The 21,534-nt window shown below is 47.9% G+C and overlaps 2 protein-coding genes and 3 long non-coding RNA genes across 12 annotated transcripts in view; 2 read left to right on the top strand and 3 right to left on the bottom strand.

Annotated features, from left to right (window-relative positions):
* The window catches only part of MAPKAP1 (MAPK associated protein 1), an 81,015-nt gene extending 73,508 nt beyond the window's left edge, over window positions 1-7,507 (bottom strand). For 2 of the 4 annotated variants that reach the window (XM_014880021.2, XM_088177595.1), the window contains exon 1: window positions 7,404-7,507. The gene's annotated coding sequence lies outside the window, so the exon portion shown is untranslated. Of the gene's footprint in view, window positions 1-7,145; window positions 7,300-7,403 lie in introns of those variants that run through there. The other 2 variants (XM_088177596.1, XM_014880020.2) reach the window with 2 other exon arrangements.
* A 2,357-nt stretch (window positions 7,508-9,864) lies between these two features.
* PBX3 (PBX homeobox 3) overlaps window positions 9,865-21,534 on the top strand; it is a 99,564-nt gene continuing 87,894 nt past the window's right edge. For 3 of the 5 annotated variants that reach the window (XM_014880023.2, XM_088177591.1, XM_088177592.1), the window contains exons 1-3: window positions 9,865-9,942; window positions 10,409-11,006; window positions 11,844-11,917. In XM_014880023.2, the coding sequence (XP_014735509.1) occupies window positions 10,810-11,006; window positions 11,844-11,917 (271 nt within the window). In that variant the 5' untranslated portion in view covers window positions 9,865-9,942; window positions 10,409-10,809. Of the gene's footprint in view, window positions 11,007-11,843; window positions 11,918-21,534 lie in introns of all 5 variants that reach the window. The other 2 variants (XM_088177590.1, XR_015808085.1) reach the window with 2 other exon arrangements.
* Window positions 10,214-11,947, bottom strand: LOC148221399 (uncharacterized). The gene is made up of 2 exons (XR_015808087.1): window positions 11,820-11,947; window positions 10,214-11,475 (listed from the first exon to the last, which is right to left on the bottom strand). It is a non-coding gene; the product is annotated as an uncharacterized LOC148221399 (long non-coding RNA).
* On the bottom strand, window positions 12,593-15,597 carry LOC148221398 (uncharacterized). The gene is made up of 2 exons (XR_015808086.1): window positions 15,474-15,597; window positions 12,593-15,308 (listed from the first exon to the last, which is right to left on the bottom strand). It is a non-coding gene; the product is annotated as an uncharacterized LOC148221398 (long non-coding RNA).
* Window positions 15,730-18,669, top strand: LOC148221397 (uncharacterized). Its single transcript, XR_015808088.1, has 2 exons — window positions 15,730-15,814; window positions 16,782-18,669. It is a non-coding gene; the product is annotated as an uncharacterized LOC148221397 (long non-coding RNA).

Genomic DNA, 21,534 nt, shown 5'->3' with positions numbered 1-21,534 from the left:
GCCATTAAATGTGTGTGCTAAATCAGCCAAGCTTCTTCCCAACTCACATGAGCAACTGCTTTTCCCATAAACCTGAACGCTGAGAAAGTGCTGGAAATTCTACAAGTTTAACACAAACATATTTTTATGTCCTCCTCTTCAGAATTTTCATAAAGATACATTAAAGCTAATTTATCAACAGATTAATGCTAACTGGAAGCCCTCTGAACAGTTAAAAAAAAATAGTTCAGATGTTCAGACCCCGAAATTCAGTTCAGGTTTTGATGCCATATTTAGAATTTTAACCAGTTCCTCCTGTTGATAAAGGCACAGACCTGCTCTGAAGAACAGTGACTTCCAGCGAGAGAGAACTCAGAGAAGCAAAGTTCAGTTTTGCAAACCTTTACACGAACACCTTGAAGGTTCCAGCAAAATCACAGACCCAAAATAAATTTCTAGATCTGCTGAGATCTGCCAGCACACCCCTTCTGCACTCGTACACCCACACACCATCACCACATCCTCACAGAGAACAGGAATTTAATGGAATTCAGGGACCTGCTAAGCATCAGCATCTTACCCATTCTTTAATCATAAACAAAAAATAAATGTTCTTCTAAGACTTGTGCTATACAAATAATATTCTACTATTGAATAAACCACTTTGCAGGCAGCTGCCAAACATGCTCTGTGCAAACACTACAACTGAAGAGAGCAATGTGAAATCTCCAAAATTTGAGAGTTTGGTATTTCTGTACAACAGGATGCACAGGCTGGGGTTTCAGTGATGTTCTGATTGGCAAACACCCGTGATTCATCACACAGGGGGGCAGAGATCTTCACTTCCTTCCTGATCTTTATTATTCACCTATCCAACTTTCTGCACACTGGGAATGAATTCTCCTTCTGCCCTTCCTGGCCCCAGAGGGCACAGCCCCCATCAGCCTGGTGCAGTCACAGAACATCCCCAAAGGTGCCAAACTGCTCCAGCAAGAGGCTGAACGCCTCGCCAGGATTCACAGGAACTTCGTGGCAGAATCAGACAGCTGCATCTCAGTCTACTATTTTTATCAGCTGTATTCCTCTTCCAGTACCCCACAGCTATATTTATGGCATCGCTAGACTCTCCCAGCGAGAGGAGCTGGGCTTTATGCAGATCAGGCTCATTCATAACCCGGCACACAATGAGCAATGCAGAGCAGGCTAACAAACGACTCCACTCCCGGGAGGTGACACAAAGGTCTTGGAAAAGGATCTGCAGCTATGCAGGCTCTACCTTAAACACACAGCTGAATTTCGGGAGGCAGCTTCATCATCACAACATGTTAACTGTTCTTGTGACCCTCCCGCTCGCTTGATGTACTGCAATTATTTAAATAAAGATTGTCTCGCTTTCCTGCCGCCCACCAATCGCCCCACCCAGAGTATCATACCTGCATGCTCACCTACACGAGGTGACAACGAGGTATCAGAGAAGTGTGAGATGAGGGGAAAGGACAAGCTAAAGCTCACGCCTGCCATCCATCCCATCCATCCCAGCCCGTGTCAGCACAGGCAGCAGCAGGCACAGCTGGAACCCTGCTCCGTGCTGGACCCACAGGCTGGTGGGGCTGAGCCATGTGTCAGCCCGGGCTCGCTGCTGTGTGCAGGGGAAACGTTTGACCTTGAGCATGAAAAATGCTGAGCGCAGCTTTCCTTACTCTGGGGAACACACAGCTATTCTGGAATGGATTTTCTGGGTTGGTTTTTTTTTTTTTTTTTTTTTTTTTTCAAACGCGCGCAGTGGAATTTGACAGAGTGCCTCGCTCTCACTGCCCAGCACAAGGTGGCTCGTCCCTGTCACTGCCCCAGAGCTGGGGCAGCCCTGCCCCACCCTTCTCTGCCACCCACTGCCCCTCCCGCACACCCTGACACATTTTCCAGCACAACCATGGATTTCACTCGGTGAAGTGACACCAGAGCCAACAGGCGCTTTCACACCCTGTCCTGTCCCCAAAAGTTCACAGGCTGCAGGTCAGCCCCTGCCAGCTCCAGCAGAGCCCCGTGGTGCCACCAGAGCCACATCTCCACTGCAGGACGTGTCCCTGAACTGACAAACCACTGCCACCTTCCCGTGGCATCTTACTGGAAGTATTTTCCTCACATGGAGGGTTGATATTTTTGCCTTCTATGCTTTGAAATACACAGACCTCTAAATAAGCTACAAGAAGCAATAAAATCAGAGAAAGCTGTCAGCAACTAAAATGTTCTGCTGCACGAAGGAGGTAAAACTGTGAAGTTCTACAAATTTTAACGGAATGATTTTAAAAGTCCTCCAGTTCAAATGGCTAAAAGCAGTTCCAAATTCTACATAAAACTCTCAAGCCAGTTCCTGCAATCTTCCTCTCTAAATTATAAAAGTAAGAAGTGAGAAGCAGGGGGAAAAAAACCTTCCCTCCTCGTGTTCTGCAAAACTGTAGCTTGTTTTTGGGTTTTGTTTTTTGTTTTAATATGTTTAAACGGACTATCTTCCTTAGGGAAGTAATAAACAATTAAAGTCCTGTTCAAAGTAAACAAAAATATTCCAAAAACACAACTTGTGGAAGGTACAATTTGGATCCAAGACAGTTACTAACAAACCCAAAAAATAGCGAGCTGGAAAAATTATATACCATTGCAGGTCATGTTATCATTCAAGGGCTTCCATAGTCCCTGTGCTCAAACACCTCCTTGACTGGAGCTCTTTAAAGTGATCTTTAAAAACTAATGAAAAAGATAGGCAGATTAGAATTAAAAATTGATTTTTCCCCCAGCATCATATAAGCAGGAACAGGACGGCACGAACATACTTCAAAATTTATGATTCAGGTTATATGAAATAATTTCCCAGTCAACTTCTGTCTGCAATTGCACAAGGAATGGTTCTGGTTATCTGCATTTGCAGCAGCACAAATAATCAACCCCCTCAAACACAGACAGGTCCTGGGCAGGCAGGATAAAGGAAAGTGAACTGAAATATATGAACATTCAAGTTTATGTTTCAGCAAAAGCTCAAGTGCATTTAAGAGTGAATACTTATCTGCAGAAGCTGTCACTCACACTCTGGTCCTATCATTAAAAAGGAAATAATCATTTACAGTCATATAAAGAGGCTCTCTCACAAGAGAGACTGGAATTGGGAAGTTATGATGAGCAAACACTACATTACACACAACTTCCAACAAATTATTTGTTCATTTCCAGACCTGTAAATCAATCTGGCATTAGCTCTGTATTTCTGAACTGCTTGGAATTTGGCTATACTTTTGTTGTCATACTAATCAGGATGCAAATTACACCAATTCCAATATTTTAATTACTGAGCTTTGGGGGAGGGGGGGAATATTGGGGTATGTATGGGAAGTGTTCACTCTTCTCCTTCCTGATCTTGTCAAATCTTTGTTTAATTGCAGACAAGTTGATTCTCTGCTAACCTGAGAAATCTTGCATCAAGATTTTAAGCAAATAAATAAGTATAAAAAATGCAGAGATTATAAATTAGGGCAGACAAATCTGTATCTAGACTCTTGCCTGCAAAGAGCATTCTATCAATATAGCGAAATGCTAATCTCCTAATTAACAACCTAATTAGGTAATTATGGCTTTGCAGAGGGATGCCTAAATGAAATATGACAACATGGTCACCTCTTTATATGGCACCTGTGGGCCTTTTCAGCTGTCACTGCCGAGAGTGCAATATCAATTTGAACAGATGACAAAGTGTTGTCATTTTTCATTCAGATATTGTGCTGAGCGCCGCGGCCGAGGCGCCGCGTCTTGCCTGGGCTCTGCCTCCTCTAAATATGTGCAAACACTTGGCTTAATTTTTAATGTCTCTGATTAGGCTTGGTTTTTCATGCTGTCTGCAGGCATTCCCTGACACACAGCACAGCTGCAGTGTCACACTGGGATGACCCACAACCCCCGAACCCCTGTGACCCAATTTCAGGGCACGCGTGCGGGAGAATCGCTATCCAGAAAAAAATATCTCAGCATTTGAGTTCATTTATTGAGGCTTAACTGCTGCTGCCTTTAAAATAACAACACAAAAGCAGAAGGCCTCGTAAATAACACATTCTAACATTCATTTTATTTTTATTCCTGCTGAACACTCTTGTCCAGGGGAGCAGCAGTCCCTGTCCAGGAGAAGGTGAAGCTGATGGGACTTTTGCACAGAAAACTGGGAAGGAACACTTCCAAAAAAGCTGCTTTACCATGGAACAATTTTCGTCACTCATACGCCTAAAATGCTTTAAAGACAATTCGCTGAGCTTGAACATTCCTAAAGGCCATCAACCTGTTGGCACGGGTCTGGAAGAGGGATGGAGCTCAGAGAACTGGGATTGCTCAGCCTGGAGAAGGCCCAGGAGGGACCTGACTGCAGCCCTCCAGCATCTGAAGGGAGTCTGCAGGAAAGAGGGAGACACACCAGATACAGAGTCTGGAGTGCCAGGACACAGGGAATGGCTCCCACTGCCCCAGGGCAGGGCTAGATGGGATCTCGGGCAGGAATTGTTCCCTGGCAGGGTGGGCAGGGCTGGCACAGGGTGCCCAGAGCAGCTGTGGCTGCCCCTGGATCCCTGGCAGTGCCCAAGGCCAGGCTGGACATTGGAGCAGCCTGGGACAGTGGCAGGGGTGGCACTGGGCGGGCTTTGAGCTCCCTTCCAACTCAAACCACTCTGGGATTCTGTGATAAATAAAATATCTTGTTGTAGAGTGCAGAATGAAAGTACAGCCCAGGATTGCTCGAATATTAGACTAGAGCTTCTATTTTCACAGTTCTCAGTGTAATATTCAAGAGCCTAAAAATCCAAATACATTTTATAAACATCTATACAAGTTTCAATCTTAAAAAACAGAACAAACCAGAAAGCTTCACCATTTTACCTTTTTGCCTGTTTGCTATGGAGAGATGCTACTCTGTGTGTTTTACATACACCAAGGTCCCCAGGCTCACAGAAGCTGCCTTGCCCGGCCCCAGGACAGAGCCCAGGACACGATGCAGGTCCAGCACAGGCACTGCACAGCTCTGCAGCAGCACCTCCAAGGGTGCTGTGACACTGCTGTGCCTTAAACAGCAGCACCTGTCAAAACAAACACTTTGGTCTTTGTTGGTTTCTTTGGGTTGTTGTCATTCCACTTTTGAGTGCATGTAAATATTTGTATTGAATTAAAAACATGATCATAATCTTATTTTTTTAAATATAGCAGCATGTGTAAGCTGCTTCTGACTTAAGAAACACTCATGATGATCAGACCTACTTAAAAACGCCTGAGACCTTCAGCTCCTTTGGGACTTTATATCAAATGGAACTGGACAGATTCACATTTCTTCAGTAAAAGATGAATCCCCTGTTCCTTTAGCTTTTAATTTTGGGTCTGTCTCTTTCAAGAGCACACAAAACATATTCACAGAGCTTTGTTTTGCTTTCAGAATAATGCACTTAGATACAACACTTCTCAAGCAATAAGCAAACAAGGGAGGGATTGCCCTTGTGCTGTCTGGAATAGGAAACTGAGCTGACAGACAGTGAACAACAAGGCATCACAGTCTGATGGAGCTCCTCAGCTCACACACACACACAGAGTTAATATTAAAACAGCCTGGAGTCTGTGTCAGAGGCACTAACAGAAGAGCCCAGCAGAACTGCAGCACCTGAGCAGCCCCTTCCTGCACGGCAGGTCCCAGGTGTGGGGCAGTGTCACCAACACCCCACAGGAGCCCTTTGGGTGCCACCAGGGCTCTGCTCCCACAGCTCCACCAGCCCCTTCCAGCACCAACGGGAAGAAATGAAGAGAGCCTGAGCTCTACCCCTCATTCCTCAGCCAGTGTCATTTGCCCTTGGACACCAGAAGGGATTTCTTCATGGAAAGGGCAGTCAGGGTTGGGAAGGGCTGCCCAGGGAGGTGGTGGAATCACCAACCCTGAGGTGTTCAAGGAATGACTGGACACAGCACTCAGTGCTCTGGTCTGCATGACAAGGTGCTGCTGAGTCAGAGGATGGACTCCATGATCTCAGAGTTTTTTTCCAACCTCAGTGATTGTGTGATCTCCAAAAAGAGTGGCTATAAGGGAGATGGGCGGCTCCTGCATGGGGATGTGACCAGTATGCTGTTCATTGTGTGTGCCATTTGTTGCCATAACTGACATTTCCATACAGCTGTGTGCTTTTCATGCTCACAACTTTGAGTGGTTGGGAAAATTTCGTGCCACAGAACGCATAACACAGATCCCTGAGCCAGGCTGCTTCACCTGCCCAGGCCTTCACTGATCCAAAGGAAATGCACAACAAGAATGTAGCCGTTACTTGTAATTTTAATATTTGTTGTTATTTTAAATTTGTTACTTGTTGCAACTGGGTGAAAATTTAACAGACGAGCAAAGGGTGTTACAACAAAGACCTGAAAACATGACTGACAGAGAAATGTACTAAATTGGTTCTCCCTGCTTCAGTTATTTCTGTACAAGTCTATACGTACATGCTGATCTCAATTTATTTTTAATCTAACCCAAAAAAGTGTCCGTGAATGGAGTTGTTCTGAATTTGGAAAAGTAACTGAGAGAGTCTAAATCCCAGTCTTGCATCTACCTGATAATCCCCCTGGATGCCTAAAATCATGTAGAACACACTCAGGATATCCAGGCTTGGTTCTGGCATCTCTGCTTAGTCAATTACCAAACTTAAACTCGTCAATTACCAAACTTAAACTCGTCAATTATCAAACTTAAACTCGCCAATTACCAGCCATCCACTGGTCAATTATCAAACTTACACTCGTCAATTACCAAACGAACTCGTCAATTACCAGACTTCAGCTCATTGCTGCGTGTCCTGGACACCTTTCCCGTTCCCCCTCTGTTCCTGCGGTGTTCTCAGCTCTGACGGCACTGGCAAGCAGGTGCAGAAACGCGAGTCCCATCCAGGAAGGCATTTGGGTGTGACCGTGCCCAAAGCGCCCACCTGGAGCAGCCGGGCAGGCAGGAGCAGCCAGGAGACGGGGACAGGGGCCGTGTGACAGGGACCCGGGGCATTCGGATGGAGTGACTGGCACCGGGCCACGGACCCCGTGGCACCCGTGTGCCCCCCGCTCCCCCCGGGAATTCCTGCCGGAGCCGTGCCCGTCTCAGGCGCTCCAGCCGCACTCACCTGTCCCCCGGCACCCATCGCTGCCGGACGCTCGCCCGTCCCGCTCCGTTCGCCCCGCGCTGCTCCCGCCCCGCCGCCGGGACACGCGCCCGGACCCCGCGGCGGCGGCTCCGCCTGCGCCCGGGGGAAGCCCCGGTGCCCCCGAGCCGCGTCCCGGGCAGGCTGACAGCCGCTGCCGCCGGCCACAGCACCCGCGGTACCCGGCGGGGCGCTGCCGGCGCGGGCAGCCCCGACCTCGCCACCCCGCCCCGCTCTTACCGGCGCCGCCGCCGCCGCGGGGCCGCGCAGCCGCTTCCGGGTCCGGGTCCGGCGGAACGGGCGCGGGGCCGCGCGCGACCCGGAAGCGCCGCGGCCGCGGAAATGACGGCGCGGAACGGGCGGGGCGGCGGTGCCGGCAGCGCCGAGCGGCCCGGGCCGGACCCGGCCTGGCGGCACCGGCAGCGAGTCACGGGCTCCGGTGGGCACCGGCACCCAGCCCGCGATGGTACCGGGACACCGGTAGTAGATGGTACCCGCGGCGGAGCGGCGCTCGCCGGTACCGCACGGCAACACACAGGAGGCTTTTGTCATGGGGGTCGCACCGGTTTTATTTCCAATTTCTTGCTAAAACCAATGTGACGTTTGTATTTATTAGGTAGCTTTGAGTCAAAGCGGGCAGGTAGCGCTGGGTGTACAAACGCAAAGGGGATAAACATTAAACCCTGTCACTGCTGCCCGTGCCCGAAGCTGTCAGCAGCACCCATGGGTGCTCCGGTGCTGTCCCTACACGGCTGCCTGGGCTGCTGGGCACCCCCAGCCCGCACCTCACACCTCCTGCACGTGTTCCCAGGGTTCCTGTTCCTGGCCTGCTGGCCATGTGTCCCTGTCACCTTTCCAGACTTGCTGGTGCAGCCTCCACAGTTTCCTGTGGAATTAAGGAGATTTATTTATCCCTGGGGAAAGGCTAACCTGGCAGTGTCAGCAGTTGCACACGTCAGAAAACAGCTGCCTTTGGGAAGGACAGTGGACAGCATGGCACAAGTGCCACCAAGGGCTGTGAGGAGCAGGTAGCAGTGACTGCAGCAGTGCAGGAGTAAGGACAGGAGACAGAGCTGCCCCAGCACAGGAAAAGTCACAGGGAATGCCTGGCTGCGGCTGGCAGAGCCTAGAGCTCTGGAGTGACTGGACTCAGCCTCCTCAAACAGTACAAAAAGTCACCCAGAACAGCTTTCCACGGATGTGAGGCCGAGCAGGTCCCTGCAGGGGCCAGGGAGCACTGTCCTGTTTGGCACTGCCCGTTCCATCCGTGACACTTCACCCTCAGCAGGCAAATGCACGTGCATCTGTGAAATATTCACAATAACACCGATTTTAAAATGCCTTTTGGGTAGCAAAGTAAGGTATTCGTAGTAAAACTGGATGACCCTGAAAACTCATTGACTCAAGACAGACAATGGTGGAATAATTAAGATGTAAAGTAATTGAAACATGAATGAATTCATTAATTGCATGGGGCGACAATGAGACCATAGATGAGACCATCTCCATCTGCACCAGCCACACGTGAGCCCGGCCAGTTGGTTAAAGGGTTCCAGTGACATCTAGGGCCCAAGTGAAGGTGTGGGATGGCAATGCCACCTGGGTCACGGGGGAGCTGGGAGCTCTGCCTGACCCATGCCAAGCCTGAGGCATTAGCCAGACTGGCAGGAAGGTTAGACGAGGAGGAGGGTTGAGTTTGGGCATGACTCCGTGGAGACTGTCCATCGCAGACAGAGCACATACAGCAAATTAAGGATGATTTTAACTGCCACTGTGACTCTTCATTGCACCTACAGGTGGTTTCCCTAAGAGATCTCTATGGGGGCTGTCATGTTGGACACCACCCAAAGTGTGAGAAAAATGGACCAGAATTGAAGGAAGGTGGGAGTGAATGGGGGAAGTGTCCCACGTTAGGACAAGCTGGGACTGAGGGGTGGCCACGATCTTCAGGTAACCTCTTAAGAGAATGAAGTCGTGATTACCCTTGGTGCCTGTGCATTCTTCTCTTCCCATTTCCGCGGTTCTCTGCAGATTTACAAAGAGAGAATTTGCAATTAGCCCCGGTAACGCACTGCCTGAGCCGTGGGCTGTACCAAAGGCTCCTGTTCTGTCCCGCGGCTTCTCCGCGGGGACACGGTCAGAACACGGGCCGCGACAGACCGGGACCCTCCATCCTGCACCGGGGCTCCATGGCACGGTCGCAGGTGCCGGCCTGCCTGCTCCCGGGATTTCGGGAGGCACCGGGGCTCCATGGCACGGCCGCAGCTGCCGGCCCCGGGGCAGACCCGGCGTCCCCCGGGCCCCGGGAGTTCCGGACCCGGCCCGGCGGGACCGCGCGGCCCCGGCCCGCCGTCACCACGGCAACGGGGGCGGGGCCCGGCCCGCTCGCCCCGCCCACGCGACCGTTCGAACGGCCCAATCACAAGTTCCTGGGCTGGGGGCGGGGCCCGAGGTGGGGCGGGCGGGCACGGCACCTCCTTGCGAGCGCTGATTGGCTAGCGCTCCATCCAGCCCCCGTCCCCCCCGCGCAGCGATTGGCCGCCGCTCCCGTCGCTCCCTCACGGGGCCGCCGCCTCCCGCCCGCCCCGTGAGCGCGGGCGCCGCTGGGCCCGGCGGGAGGGCCGCGCGCGCGGGCCGGGGCGGGGCGGGGCGGGGCGGCGGGACCGCCCGGCGGGGCGGGGCCGGGGCGGGCCGGGGCGGGGCCGGCGGGCGGGGCGGGGCCGGCGCTCCGCTCCCTCTCGCGCGCCGCTCGGCTCCTTCACAGGGTGACACGTCTGCGGTGAGTGAGTGGCGTTGGCAGCCTGTCAATCCCTCACCGGAGCGGCCATCAAACAACATAAAACACGCGCGGGCACCGGGCGCGGGGCTCATAAATTCCGGCGGGCCGATATTTTTGCACATTGCTTTGCAGAGAGTGTGTAATTAATTTTTTTACAGTTCTTTCCCCGTTATTTCCGCTCTTTTCTTTGCACAAGTTCAAACTTTTGATTGCTGCTGTCTCACCCCCGTGCACAGACTTGGGATCGTTTGTTATTTGGGGGGGAGGGCGATTATTTTTTTTTTTTTCCCTCTGTGATTGTGTTTTCTTGGCTTTTTTATGTTGCAATTTGGGGGTGGGGGTGTTCGCTGGTTTGTTGTGGTTTTTGCTGTTTGCACCCTCCCAACTTCTGAAGGATTTGAAAGCGAGTTTTTTTGATTTTGTATTTAATTTTTTTTTTTTTTAATTTTGCCTTTTTGCAAAGAAGATTTTTGGACAAGTGGGGAAAGACATAAAAAGCAACAATAAAAATAAAAAAGGAAAAAAACAAAAGCTTTGGAGGAAGATTGTACCAGGAAAACCTCACAGAAATCTGCTCAGCTCATTTATCCGAGGCACCAATATGATGATGATGAAAGAAGATTGTAACTAAAGAAGAGAGTGATTTACTGCCCTGGGAAGGAGAAGAGAGTGGAATAAACAGCTGAGATCCGGTCAAAACACAAATACTACATTTTTTTTGTTGTTATTGTTTTGTTTGGCTTTTTTTTTTTTTTTTTTTTTCCTTTTTTCGTGGTGTGTGTGCAGAGCGCGGTCAGGAGCGCGGCACTGGGACTGAGCGGGGCAGGCGCTGCCGTGACCGCCCGGAGCGCGGCCCGGCCCGGAGCCATGGACGATCAGTCCAGGATGCTGCAGACTCTGGCCGGCGTGAACCTGGCCGGGCACTCGGTGCAGGGGGGCATGGCCCTGCCGCCTCCCCACGGACACGAAGGGGCTGACGGCGACGGCAGGAAGCAGGACATCGGCGACATCCTCCATCAGATCATGACCATCACTGACCAAAGCCTGGATGAGGCACAAGCAAAGTTGGTTTCGTCTAATTAAACCTTGTCTTTTAAAAAAATTATTATTAATATTATTATTTTTTAAATTATTTTTGGTGTGTGTGTGTGGTTTTTGTTTCTCTCCTTCCTGCTCCTCTGCAGAGACCCGGAGTCTCACAATTAAGAGCAACTTCTTGGGGCCGTAAGAGAAATTACCAGCAGCCAAGGCAGAGCCAAGTTGCTATTTAATGATTTCTTTCCTTAAAAAAAAAAAAAAAATAGATATAATAAATGTAGAAGTATGCGATGGTTCTGCCGTCACTGTGGTGCGCGGGAGGCTGTGGCTGATCCCGGCCCGTTCCCGCTGGGCACTGTCCGGTGGATACCGGCCTTGGCGCCGCCGTCCATCCGTCTGTCTGTCCGGCCATCCCTCAAAGTACAACTTTGCCTCTTTCTTTCTTTTCCTGTCTCGAAGTGGCAGCAGATGAATTATAAATCTGACCAGATATTGCTGCAAGGAGAGGGTGTGTGTGTGTGAATAAAACCCAAACCGAACCCTGGCTGTATTAAATCACAATAAATACAAAAACAATGTTAACTCCGTACACCTCCCCCCCCCCCCAATCTCCTTAATAAATCAGTTCTAATATCGCAGGACGGGGACAAGGGGGGTGGTTTTTTCCCCCGTCGTTCGGGCGGTGTTTGCACAAAGATAATTCCGCATGAAAGTGGAGCGGGATGAGGGAGGTTCCGGCCGGCCCTCGCTGCCCGCGGCCCCGGGACCTCCGGCCGGGGGGCGAGCGGCCCCAGCGCGGGGCCGGGGAAGGCGCCATGTTGCTGGAGCCCGGCGCTAACCGCTTGTCCTGTGCTCTCTTGCAGGAAACACGCCCTGAACTGCCACAGGATGAAACCCGCCCTGTTCAGCGTCCTCTGCGAGATCAAGGAGAAAACAGGTACGGGCCGCCCGCGCCGCCGCCGCCGCCGCCGCCGCCGCAGCCATCTTAGCGCTCCCGCCTCGCGCCGCGCCGGGCCCGGCGCCCCTCACGCCGCCGGGGGCGGGGGCCGGGCCGGGCCGGGGGAGCCCCGCGGGGCCGGGGGCACCCGGCGGCTCGAGAGGCGGCGGAAGCGCCGTGAAAAGGCGCGGGGGTCCCCCCCTTCACGGCCCCCGCGGCCCCGGAGCGCCCGCGGTACCGGCAGGCGGTGTGTGAAAGACATCGCGGGGCCGTGTGACCGCGCGTGTTAACCCCGGCACCGGAGCGGGAGCTCTGTCAGGGCCGGGGCGCCGAACCGAACCCGAGGCGGCCCCGCCGTGCGCGCCCCGACCCCGCTCCTGTGCCCGGCGCTGCTCCGGCGCCTCCCGGGCGCTGGGTTTTTAAACGCCAAAATTCTCAAAAAATCATCGCAAAAGTGCAGGGTTGGTTTTTTTTTTTCCGTCTGCATTAACGCGACAGGAATAAACTCCGTGCTTTTCTAGTGGGCATTTTAGGAGATTTTTTGCAATTTTTTCACATCACTGAATTTATGGAATTGTTTGTTTGTTTGTTTCAAGAAGGAAATTTACAAAGTATTCTGCTTTGTACGAGAACATACAAAATGTATGTTTCTGCTTTTTCATGAGAACAAGGACGTTTAATGGGAATAATATTTAATGAGAATAATAACATTTAACAATAGTAAGAACATCTAACAATAACAAAAGCATTTATTATGACTGGATTTAAAAATGAATAGCCATTTATTCACATATAGCTAAAACCATTGCCTGGCTTTTTAGCTCTGTGTGATACTCAATAACGTTCTGCTTAATTCCACACTGAAAAAATAAAACTGGACGAAAACAACCCAACGTGAAATCATTGCAAATCTGAGCTGTGGAGCCCGGAGTGAGCGGTTCTGTGTGAATTATGGTGCTTTATGTCCAAGGGTTTCTTTGCTACCGGGGATCCACTTCAGTTCCTGCTGACAGCTAAGCACTAGGGTATTGACTGTGTTGTGAATATTAAGATTGATTCTGCTTTATGTTGCATTATATTACCCGGGATAAGGGGAATGATCCCTCTGCCTTCCCACCTACCTACGTTCCACCTCGGTCGGCTCGAAACCCCTTTCCTTTGGCTTGTGTTTGTTTCCTGCCTTTCCCTAAACTTCTTTGCCCGCCCTGCTCCGGAGCCAGAAATCAACCTGCCCTCGGTGTTCAGACATTTGCAGGAGGCACATTTCAATTAAGGAGGCAGGCGTAGGTCCTGCGGTCACTTTATTTGCAGAGGGTTTAGCCTCAGTGTTTTGAAAGGCAAGTGTAGTGAGGCACATGTCAGAGGTGAGCTGCGAAGAAACCCCGAGTCCTTTCAGCGCTGGGATTACTGGCACACGGTGTTTGTGAGGCCGCCGCCGCCTCGCAGGCGAGGGGGAACCTGGCGAGAGACTCCGTGCTCTGAAACCTTTCGGGGTGTTTCAGTGGTAACTTGTAAGTTGGGATCCTGCGTTTGTGTTGCAAGAAGTCGAGCAAGTTTTCAAGTTACCTCTCTTTTGTGAGGTCGCTGAGAAGCAACAAAGAGTGAAGGCGTCTGGCTGCCCAAAGGCGAGCTCCTGCCAGCCCCGCAGCACGGGAGGGACACGATTAATGCTGAGTGATTGATGGAGATGGATCCACACCTCCACCAAAAACTCTTCTGGAAGGGGACCTTCACTCAGGGTCTCCCAGTTGAGGTGAAATGTCTGTGCAGGCTTTACTTAGGGTGCTAAAGCAAAGAAAACGTGAAAATAAATTGTAGCCAGTTTTCTGGAAGCTGTTCTCGGAGGGAACGGCTCAAACAATTCTAAATTGGAAGCACGAGGAAGGGTCTGAGATGCATTTAAAGCAGAGGTGTCCCCTCTCCTCCTCCAGACAAGGCTTTGCATTGTCTTGTGGTCCACAATTGTCAGGTGCTTAAATCTGCCTCCGGTGGGGTCATGTGCTGGTGTTTAATTCTTCCTGATCAGAACCAAAGTTTACCTGGGTGTGGGAATTGCCGCGATGGCTTTATCACTGTCTTCCTCCGAGAGGTGAGGAGGGAGGCTGGAGCCTGGCAGTCATGTCTGTTCAGAAACGAGCCATGCGATAGTTAAGTGATTTTTATATTGAATTAAGCATTTATTTACATTTTGGTAGTTTTCAGTAGTGTCAGTGAGGACTTTGGGAGAGAGCACGAGGAGGAATCCTCAGTTTACATGGAGCCACTCTGTCGCTTCCCAGCAAGGGTTAATGGATGCATCTCATTTCTGAAAGCCTCACACGGGGTCAGGAGCTGAAGATTTTTTTTCTCCCTGTGAGGTATTTACCATGTACAAAGCAAATCACTGAGTTACTGAATTTAGCCTGACATTTCTTTTTTAACATTTTAACATTTTCAAAAGTGCTGCATAATACATTTAAGTGCTTTACAGCTATTATTAGCTGTGTGTATTCTGAGAGGCAACCACAAGGTAGCACGGTGTTCGTAGAGAAAACTGCCAGTTCTGGCTTTAATTAGTTCAAAGAAAAATTTTACCAGAGTTCTTGTGAAGCCCCCCCAATAAAAGAGGAAGATGAGCAAGTGAGGATGGGGTGGCTGCGTTGGGCTGAGCTTTGCCTGCTCTCCGAGGTGTCCCTGCATGCGGTGGAGTTGCCTTTGCAGCACACTCACATCTGTTGCATACCTGTGTCACAGCCCGTCTCCTCATGTCCTGCCAGGAGGAATCAAAAACTGAATTTACACTGTTGTTTGGGTGTTTTTTAATAGCTCTTTTTTACGGACTAAAACACCTTCAGATTGGTGACTTTATTAAGCTTCCCTCATGATGTTGCTCAAGCTGGGGTCCTGGTTATTCTTATAGAGAAAGAAGCGAAAATATATTAATTCTTGTAGCCTTAAAATGTCTTAGAGAATTGTAATTATTTCCCAATGGAACAGTGTATTATTAGGTCCTGGACTGCGTTGATAGATAATTTGGGTTTTTGTCTTTAAAAGTAATTTGTAGAGACAGGATCACACGTTTATAGAAATGTCTGAATTCATGTGCATAACCGTGTACACATCTACAGTTACTTATTTATTTATTTATTTCCCCAAGTCCAGCAGCAACAATGATAGCTGCCAACCAACCCCGAATTTACTGTCACCACCACCCCTAAATAGCATTCATTTCCTAGTAAAGCCTAATGGCATACATGATGGTTTGCCAGATTTGTGGCCTTTGTGAGGCTTATAAGCAGGACTGACTTGGGAAGATCATAAAACTTAATGAACTTCTCGACGGCAGGAGGTGTCCGCAGGGGAAGCAAAAGGCCTGCTCGGCTGCTCGGGCTGCTGCAACTATTTTTTATGTCTAAAGAGAGAGGATGAAAATGTTCATTAAGAACGTTCTCCCCTTGCATAGATTTTTTTTTTTTTTAAGAATGAATTAAAAAAAAAAAAAAAAAAAAGCTCAGAAAACCAGACAAACCGCGTGCTAGCCACAGGGTTAATTCCACGCCGTTGCTGCGTAAGTTACCTTTATTTTCCTAGCTCCAGCTGTAAGTAGCGCTGCGATGAAAGGGCTGCAGATCTCGCTGTGGATGGCACGGCCCGGGCGCTCCTTGTCAGTGTGCTGCAGAGCCCGGAGCCTCCGAGCAGCCCTGGCACGCTTGGAAAATGTTAACCCCTGTCGGCACCGGGGGCTTGTAAAAAGCCAGCGGCAGCGCTCTGCCCTTGCACGGCACGAATTCCAACTTTTCAGCGTTTGTAAAGTGTTGTTTAGCGCAAACAACTCTCGATAATGCACTGCGACCCGCAATCCTGCAGGAACGGGAGAGGGTTCAGGTGGAACAATGAAATGGCACTGATAGCATACATGTATGTGTGTGTGTGTGTGTGTGTGTGTGTGTGTGTATTCTGGCTGTTTTCTAAATATCACCTCTGATCTTATTGTTACTCACTTTAGCTGCTTAAAATATTTATGTGCAGTCCATTTATGTGAAATACATATTTTGTTGTTCCCTGACCAGCTGAAGAAGTCAGTGCTGGGTGTTTATGTGTGTCCAGCTCAGCTAAAATTGTTCAGCTTTTGCTTCCCATCTCATGCTTCAGTACCAAGGTTTGTCACAGACTCAGTGGTTGTACTTTTGAATGTATTTTTTTAATTGCCAGCAGATGTATTACAAGTGATACCGTGCTGCAGAACGTTTGGTCGTTTGCACTGTCCTTATGGCAATGACATTGCTTTTCTTCATAAATGTCCTACTAGGAAAAAATAAATTGAATAAAGTGTCTTGATTGTCGTTTGGTCATCTATTCCCAACACATTCATTATCAGCAGCCTGGTTCTTTTGTGGATTTCTACCAGGGCGCTTCTCTAGTTGAGAAAATGGCGATTTGGTGATTATGGGCATTAGAGAAATTCGGGTATTTTGTCTCATAGAACCTGGGACTGCACCTTACCTTCAGCACTTCCCGCTGCTGGTGCTCCTTGCTGCATTTAAATATCCATCTTCACCTTGAGTGCTGGGATTAGTGGTTCCAGAGATTTTTTTTTTCCCTCTGCAGAGGATAAATTTGGCCCTACTTGTCAATACTAATTTAACCAGGAGCAGGGATTTATTTTATTTATTTTATTTTATAGCTGTCTTTCATGCCCTTCCATTTATTTCTGAATTCGACACATTTGTTTGCTTATCTGAGAATACCAAATTATAGCAGTTACCATGTGGTGTATTTTAGGATGCTTGTTGTAAGTTAAGGAATTTTTGCATTCAGAGATAAATTATTATCATGGCATGTAGGGAATGCAAAACAGTTCTTTTTTTTTTTTTTTTTTTTGCAGGATTTAACACATTTATCAAGCTGTGTTCCTGCAGCTTTCAATGGAAAAGTTGTATGATATGGATATTATGCTGTCTTTTTTCAATTTAAACATTGATTTGTGTGAAGCATTAATATAATGATATTTGCAGTCTACCGTAGACAAATATAAGCAGAATTAGACACTCTAAATTGTTACAAACGCAACGCAATATTTAAATCTGAATGAAGGCTGTATTAATAATTACGGAGTGGCAGTCCGGTTCGGATGCGCCCTGCGATTTGGCGGCCGTTTTTCAATTCCTCGCACATCGTGCCCATGATGGCTCGATGAATATTTCTCTGGGCGGCGGGGATGGATGCGAGCCCAAAGCAGCGGAGCCCCGAGCGGAGCTGCGAGCCCGGCTGGAGCTGTCGGAGCGCCGCGATTGACACCCCGAGAAGAATGCTTTGTTTGTTTGCTCAGCAGTCATGTTTAATGCTCTTCGCTTATCAAGGTGATCAGCATGGTTCAGATAACACATGCCTGACACCGCCTGCCTTTTCTCACCGCCGTGTTGACCTTTTGTCACGTTTGCTTTTCTCTGCTAGGCAATTCCTGCCTTTAAGTGTGAATGGAGTAAATAATTCACATCAATATTTAATATAAATTATTAAAGTTTCTGTCAGCTCTTACAGTTCGTGCTTTTATAGAGTTGGAGTAGTTCATCAGCCAAACAGATGAATTGTGCAGCTCAGCTGGACATTAGAGCTGCTCCATCGTGCTGCCGGGACTGAGGGAGGAAGCAGAGAATTAAATAGGAAAGGTAATGCAGCCTGCTCCTTCAGCACTGTGTGTTTTTCAGTAATGCACATTCTTTAGGAAGGCTCGAAGTACCAGATAAATATCCAGCATAATTTATTTTGTTATTCCTCTACTTCTTTTTTTTTTTTTCCCTTCATATTGCGAGCAGAAATGCAGAAAACCCCACTGACCCCCGGCGTTTTCTTCTACTCTTTGTTACCGGCCTCCCTTTGGTGCTCCAGGCCCTTCCTGGGCTTAGGGTGGGAGTACTGGTGTTGGGAGGTAAGGTTTGGGTGGGTTTGTTTTTTTTTTCTACTCAGTGTTCTTTTCCTATTTTTAAAGACTGGTGCGGATCCCTAAGGTGATGAAGTTTCAGGGGTTTTTAGACCTCGTTTATAAATTGCAATTTATATTTTAAAAAGTGACCTGTGATTGAATGTAGATTCTGAAAACATTTTTGAAAGGAGAAAAGCTCTGATCTCTGATTGTAACAGCTCAGATGTGTTTATTGCATCAGGGATTGAATAAAAATAGCACGTTTTGCATAAAAGCATAGAGTAAAAATCATTATGCACTTACTTTAATTTTATGCTCTTTTAGGTGTTTCAGTTCTTTTGTTAATGATCAGCTCAATGCGTGTTGCACAGTCACAGGGACTGTAACAATGTGAATCACTGAATATCCCATGTAATACAAATCCATCACCTGGAAGGGAGGTGGGTTTGTATCATGTGTTTACAGGTCAAACCCTTTTGCTATACTTCAGTCATGCATCAACATTTAAAGCCAATCTCTCATTCCTCATTGTCCAGCAGGTGGCTTTGTCATAGATTATTTAATTTTTAATCATTTATTGTAAGTGGAAAAGGTTATTTAATAATATTATCCTGACAGCATTTTTGAAAAGAACAACAGTTTTTCAGTATGTCCTGTGGTGTATGATGGGGTCAATGGAAGCATCTAGAGAGCTTCAAGTACACAATCTAAATTAAGATTCTAAACAGGCATTACAGATGCTGGTAACTTTGGCAATTATCATTTTGTTTGGTGAACAGTAGTAAAACAGTGTGCGGTAAAAGTGTTTAGAGAGAGAGGATAAATAAATTGAACAGTTTTGCAATGCAAAGTGGTTTGTGGTGTTTTTGAGGATTTCTTGGCTCTTGCTTAACTGCTATTGTGAAGCCTGGAGCAGATTTTCCCATTGCTAATGCCCTAGAAGTATTAATTCACTTTGATATGCTAATTAGAGGGCATTATGCAAGAAATGAGATTAAGTGGCAGCATGAAGCCATTTGCCTGTCAGTAAATTGAGAGCTTTAGCATCAGGAGGAGCTTTGTTTTTTCTGAGTTTCTCTTGGTTTTGCATATAAATAAAATTGATTGAAAGGTCTAGAGAAGCTTCTAGAACATTGGTGGTTCTTTTTCTCCTTCTATGATTATTTAAACTTCATGTTAAAGCCTTTCTCTGAATATTAATTGATCTAATGGGAGATACTGAACATGAAGAATTTCATTGTATTCTCAGTTACTGTATCTTAACAAAAGGAAAGTATTTGAATTCTTTGTGTCATCTGATTTTTGTGGGATTATTTTAGATATATCTTACAGCTCTGTATTCTAATGTCTGTGCCTGCTCACGGCTCCTGTGCTGGGAGCTGTACCTGTGTGTGGAGGTGGTTTTGCTGTTTTGGGGGTTGGTGAGAGGGCCCAGCCTGCTGAAGGCAAATGGAAGGCTCGGATTCCTGGCCAATGGGGCTGTGGACATTTGTCACCCCCACTCACCCACCGCGTTTCCCACCATTTCTGATGCAAATCACACATGTATTTTCCTTCCTTTAGGAAGGAAGGGGTTGTAATATTGACCATAGATTTTATTCAACTGTCAGAAATTGTGTTAAAGTAACATTAAGGGATTGACTTACAGCCATAAGAGTGAGGGAATTTGGAGTTAATAGTTAAACTCTGCCCTTAACTCAACTCATTGAACCTATTTATTAGAGCATATATGATACATAAGATCGCTGTGCTGAGAGCTCTGCTGTATCAGGACGCTCCAGGATGGCTCAAAGATGAGACGTTCTGATCTGGTTCAAATTTTCCTTTGTTTTTTGAGGTTTGGAGGTTTTGTTTTTTTTTTTTTGTGTGTGTGTGTGTGTGTGTGTGTGTGTGTGTGTGTGTGTGTCTTTCATTCAGCCTCTGAATTGCTTTACTACGGTTTGTGATTAGTTTTCTTTTTGCAATACCGTTTTTAAAAAATCAGAGAAGTAATTCTGGAAATTGAGCAAAAATTGAGCAAAAAATAAACCCAGAGCAAGCCCAGCCCGAGCCTCTCTAGTCCTCTTTGCCTGAGTGCAGCAGAGTGGCTGTTTGAGTGCCCATCTCCTCCACAGATCATTGTCGCAAAGTCAATCAGGGGAGCAGTGCTGGAGTGACAGTGCTTGTTATGAGCCCCAATAGTTATTTAAAAGAAAGGAAAAAGGATAAAAAACCGGCCCAGAGCTGCGTGCGGGGGCTGTTCATGCTGGATGCACATGCTCTCCCTGATCCTGGCAGCTGAAGTCTATCACTGTTGGGAGGTTTTTTAACATGAACCACATGAGACACGGCGCTGTCCCCGCAGCCACAGGGGTTTCCACGTCAGCGCAGGACAAGTGGCACACGCTGCCCTGGGCACCCCAACAAAGGAGCCCCAGTGCTCTTCTCATGGGAAGCCTCATGTCCCTGCTCAGCACAGCTCCCCAGAGCTTGGCCCAAAGAATCCCACCAGGAATTTATAATCCAAAAACAACTTTAGCTGTCATAGTGAACCTTTCTGATACTGGAAGGAACAAAACATCGGTCGGCACTGCAAAGTCAGTTCTCACAGGCAGCAAGAGGAAGCGTTGCTGGGCTCCAGCTGCTCAGTTTGGGTTTCAGAGTGTTGAACAAAAGATCTAAGTAATGAAAATGTTCTGAGGCCGACCTTAACTTTCCCAGTACCAGTAGACCCCTGATGGCGTTGTTTTGGGAGAAGATGATGCTGGAGAGGAAATCCTGGCAGTGCTGCTTTGAGTGCTGGTGCTGCTGTTGAGTGGGGAAGAAACCTTGCTCGCCATTGAGTGAGGAGGGATGTGGTGACCTCGGTGGGGCAGAGCCCGGGCTTGGCCACTGCCTCAGGGAAGGGAATGCAAGAGCTTGCTTCTCTTACCTTTAAAATGGGCATGTTATCCACGATGATTTTTTGTGAAGGTTGTGTTGACTTGGTGCTGTGTGTTAAAAAGGAATATTTTTATCAAGTGTTGGGTTTAATTAGAATTGTTATGTCAGAGGTAAACTATCAACACTATTTACAGTATCCGCTTCATTCCATTTTGGCTGCAGGCGAGTCTTACCTCCTGGAGATGAAGAAATTAAGCTTTCCTTAGACTTCTTCTTTTCTCACCTTTAATCAGGAATGTTTTTTCACTCCATGGTTAGACCTCTGCTTAAAGGATATGAGGGTTTTGTGCCTTGGTGGTTGGTTTGGTCAGTACAGAAAGAGAAGGTTTGCTCCCATCGCTGGGGATCAGTGCTTTCCTGGTGCAGTAGCTGTTTGAGGCAGAGTGGCACACTCCAAAGGCTCTGCCAGGCACACTTTCATATATTTGTTGATTAAAGAAGGAAGCGTGCTTTTAGTGAGGTTTGTAATTACAGAACACCCAAATGTTTGCTTATTTTCTTTCATGCGAGATCCTGGTAGCGTGATTGACTGTCACTAGTAAGAACAAGTTACAGTAGATTGTGCAATGATTCTTATTTGACTTCAAGGATGTATTTATTACCATTTTTGAACAAATTATACTAACATGAAAAGTTGTGGAAATGATTGTGCACTAGATAAGGTGATACATTACAGGAGTGGTTGGGTTTATGGAGCTTTATGCCGAGGTTTTCTCAGAAATTATAGCACAGTCCTGTCACTATAAAACCTGGAGATACACTTGGTAATAACATGCAGTGGAGGGATTTTTAG

The sequence above is a fragment of the Sturnus vulgaris genome, chromosome 22, assembly GCF_052056855.1.
Source record: "Sturnus vulgaris isolate bStuVul1 chromosome 22, bStuVul1.hap1, whole genome shotgun sequence".
NCBI classification, from domain to species: Eukaryota; Metazoa; Chordata; class Aves; order Passeriformes; family Sturnidae; genus Sturnus; species Sturnus vulgaris.
This window is presented reverse-complemented; position numbering and strand designations above follow the sequence as displayed.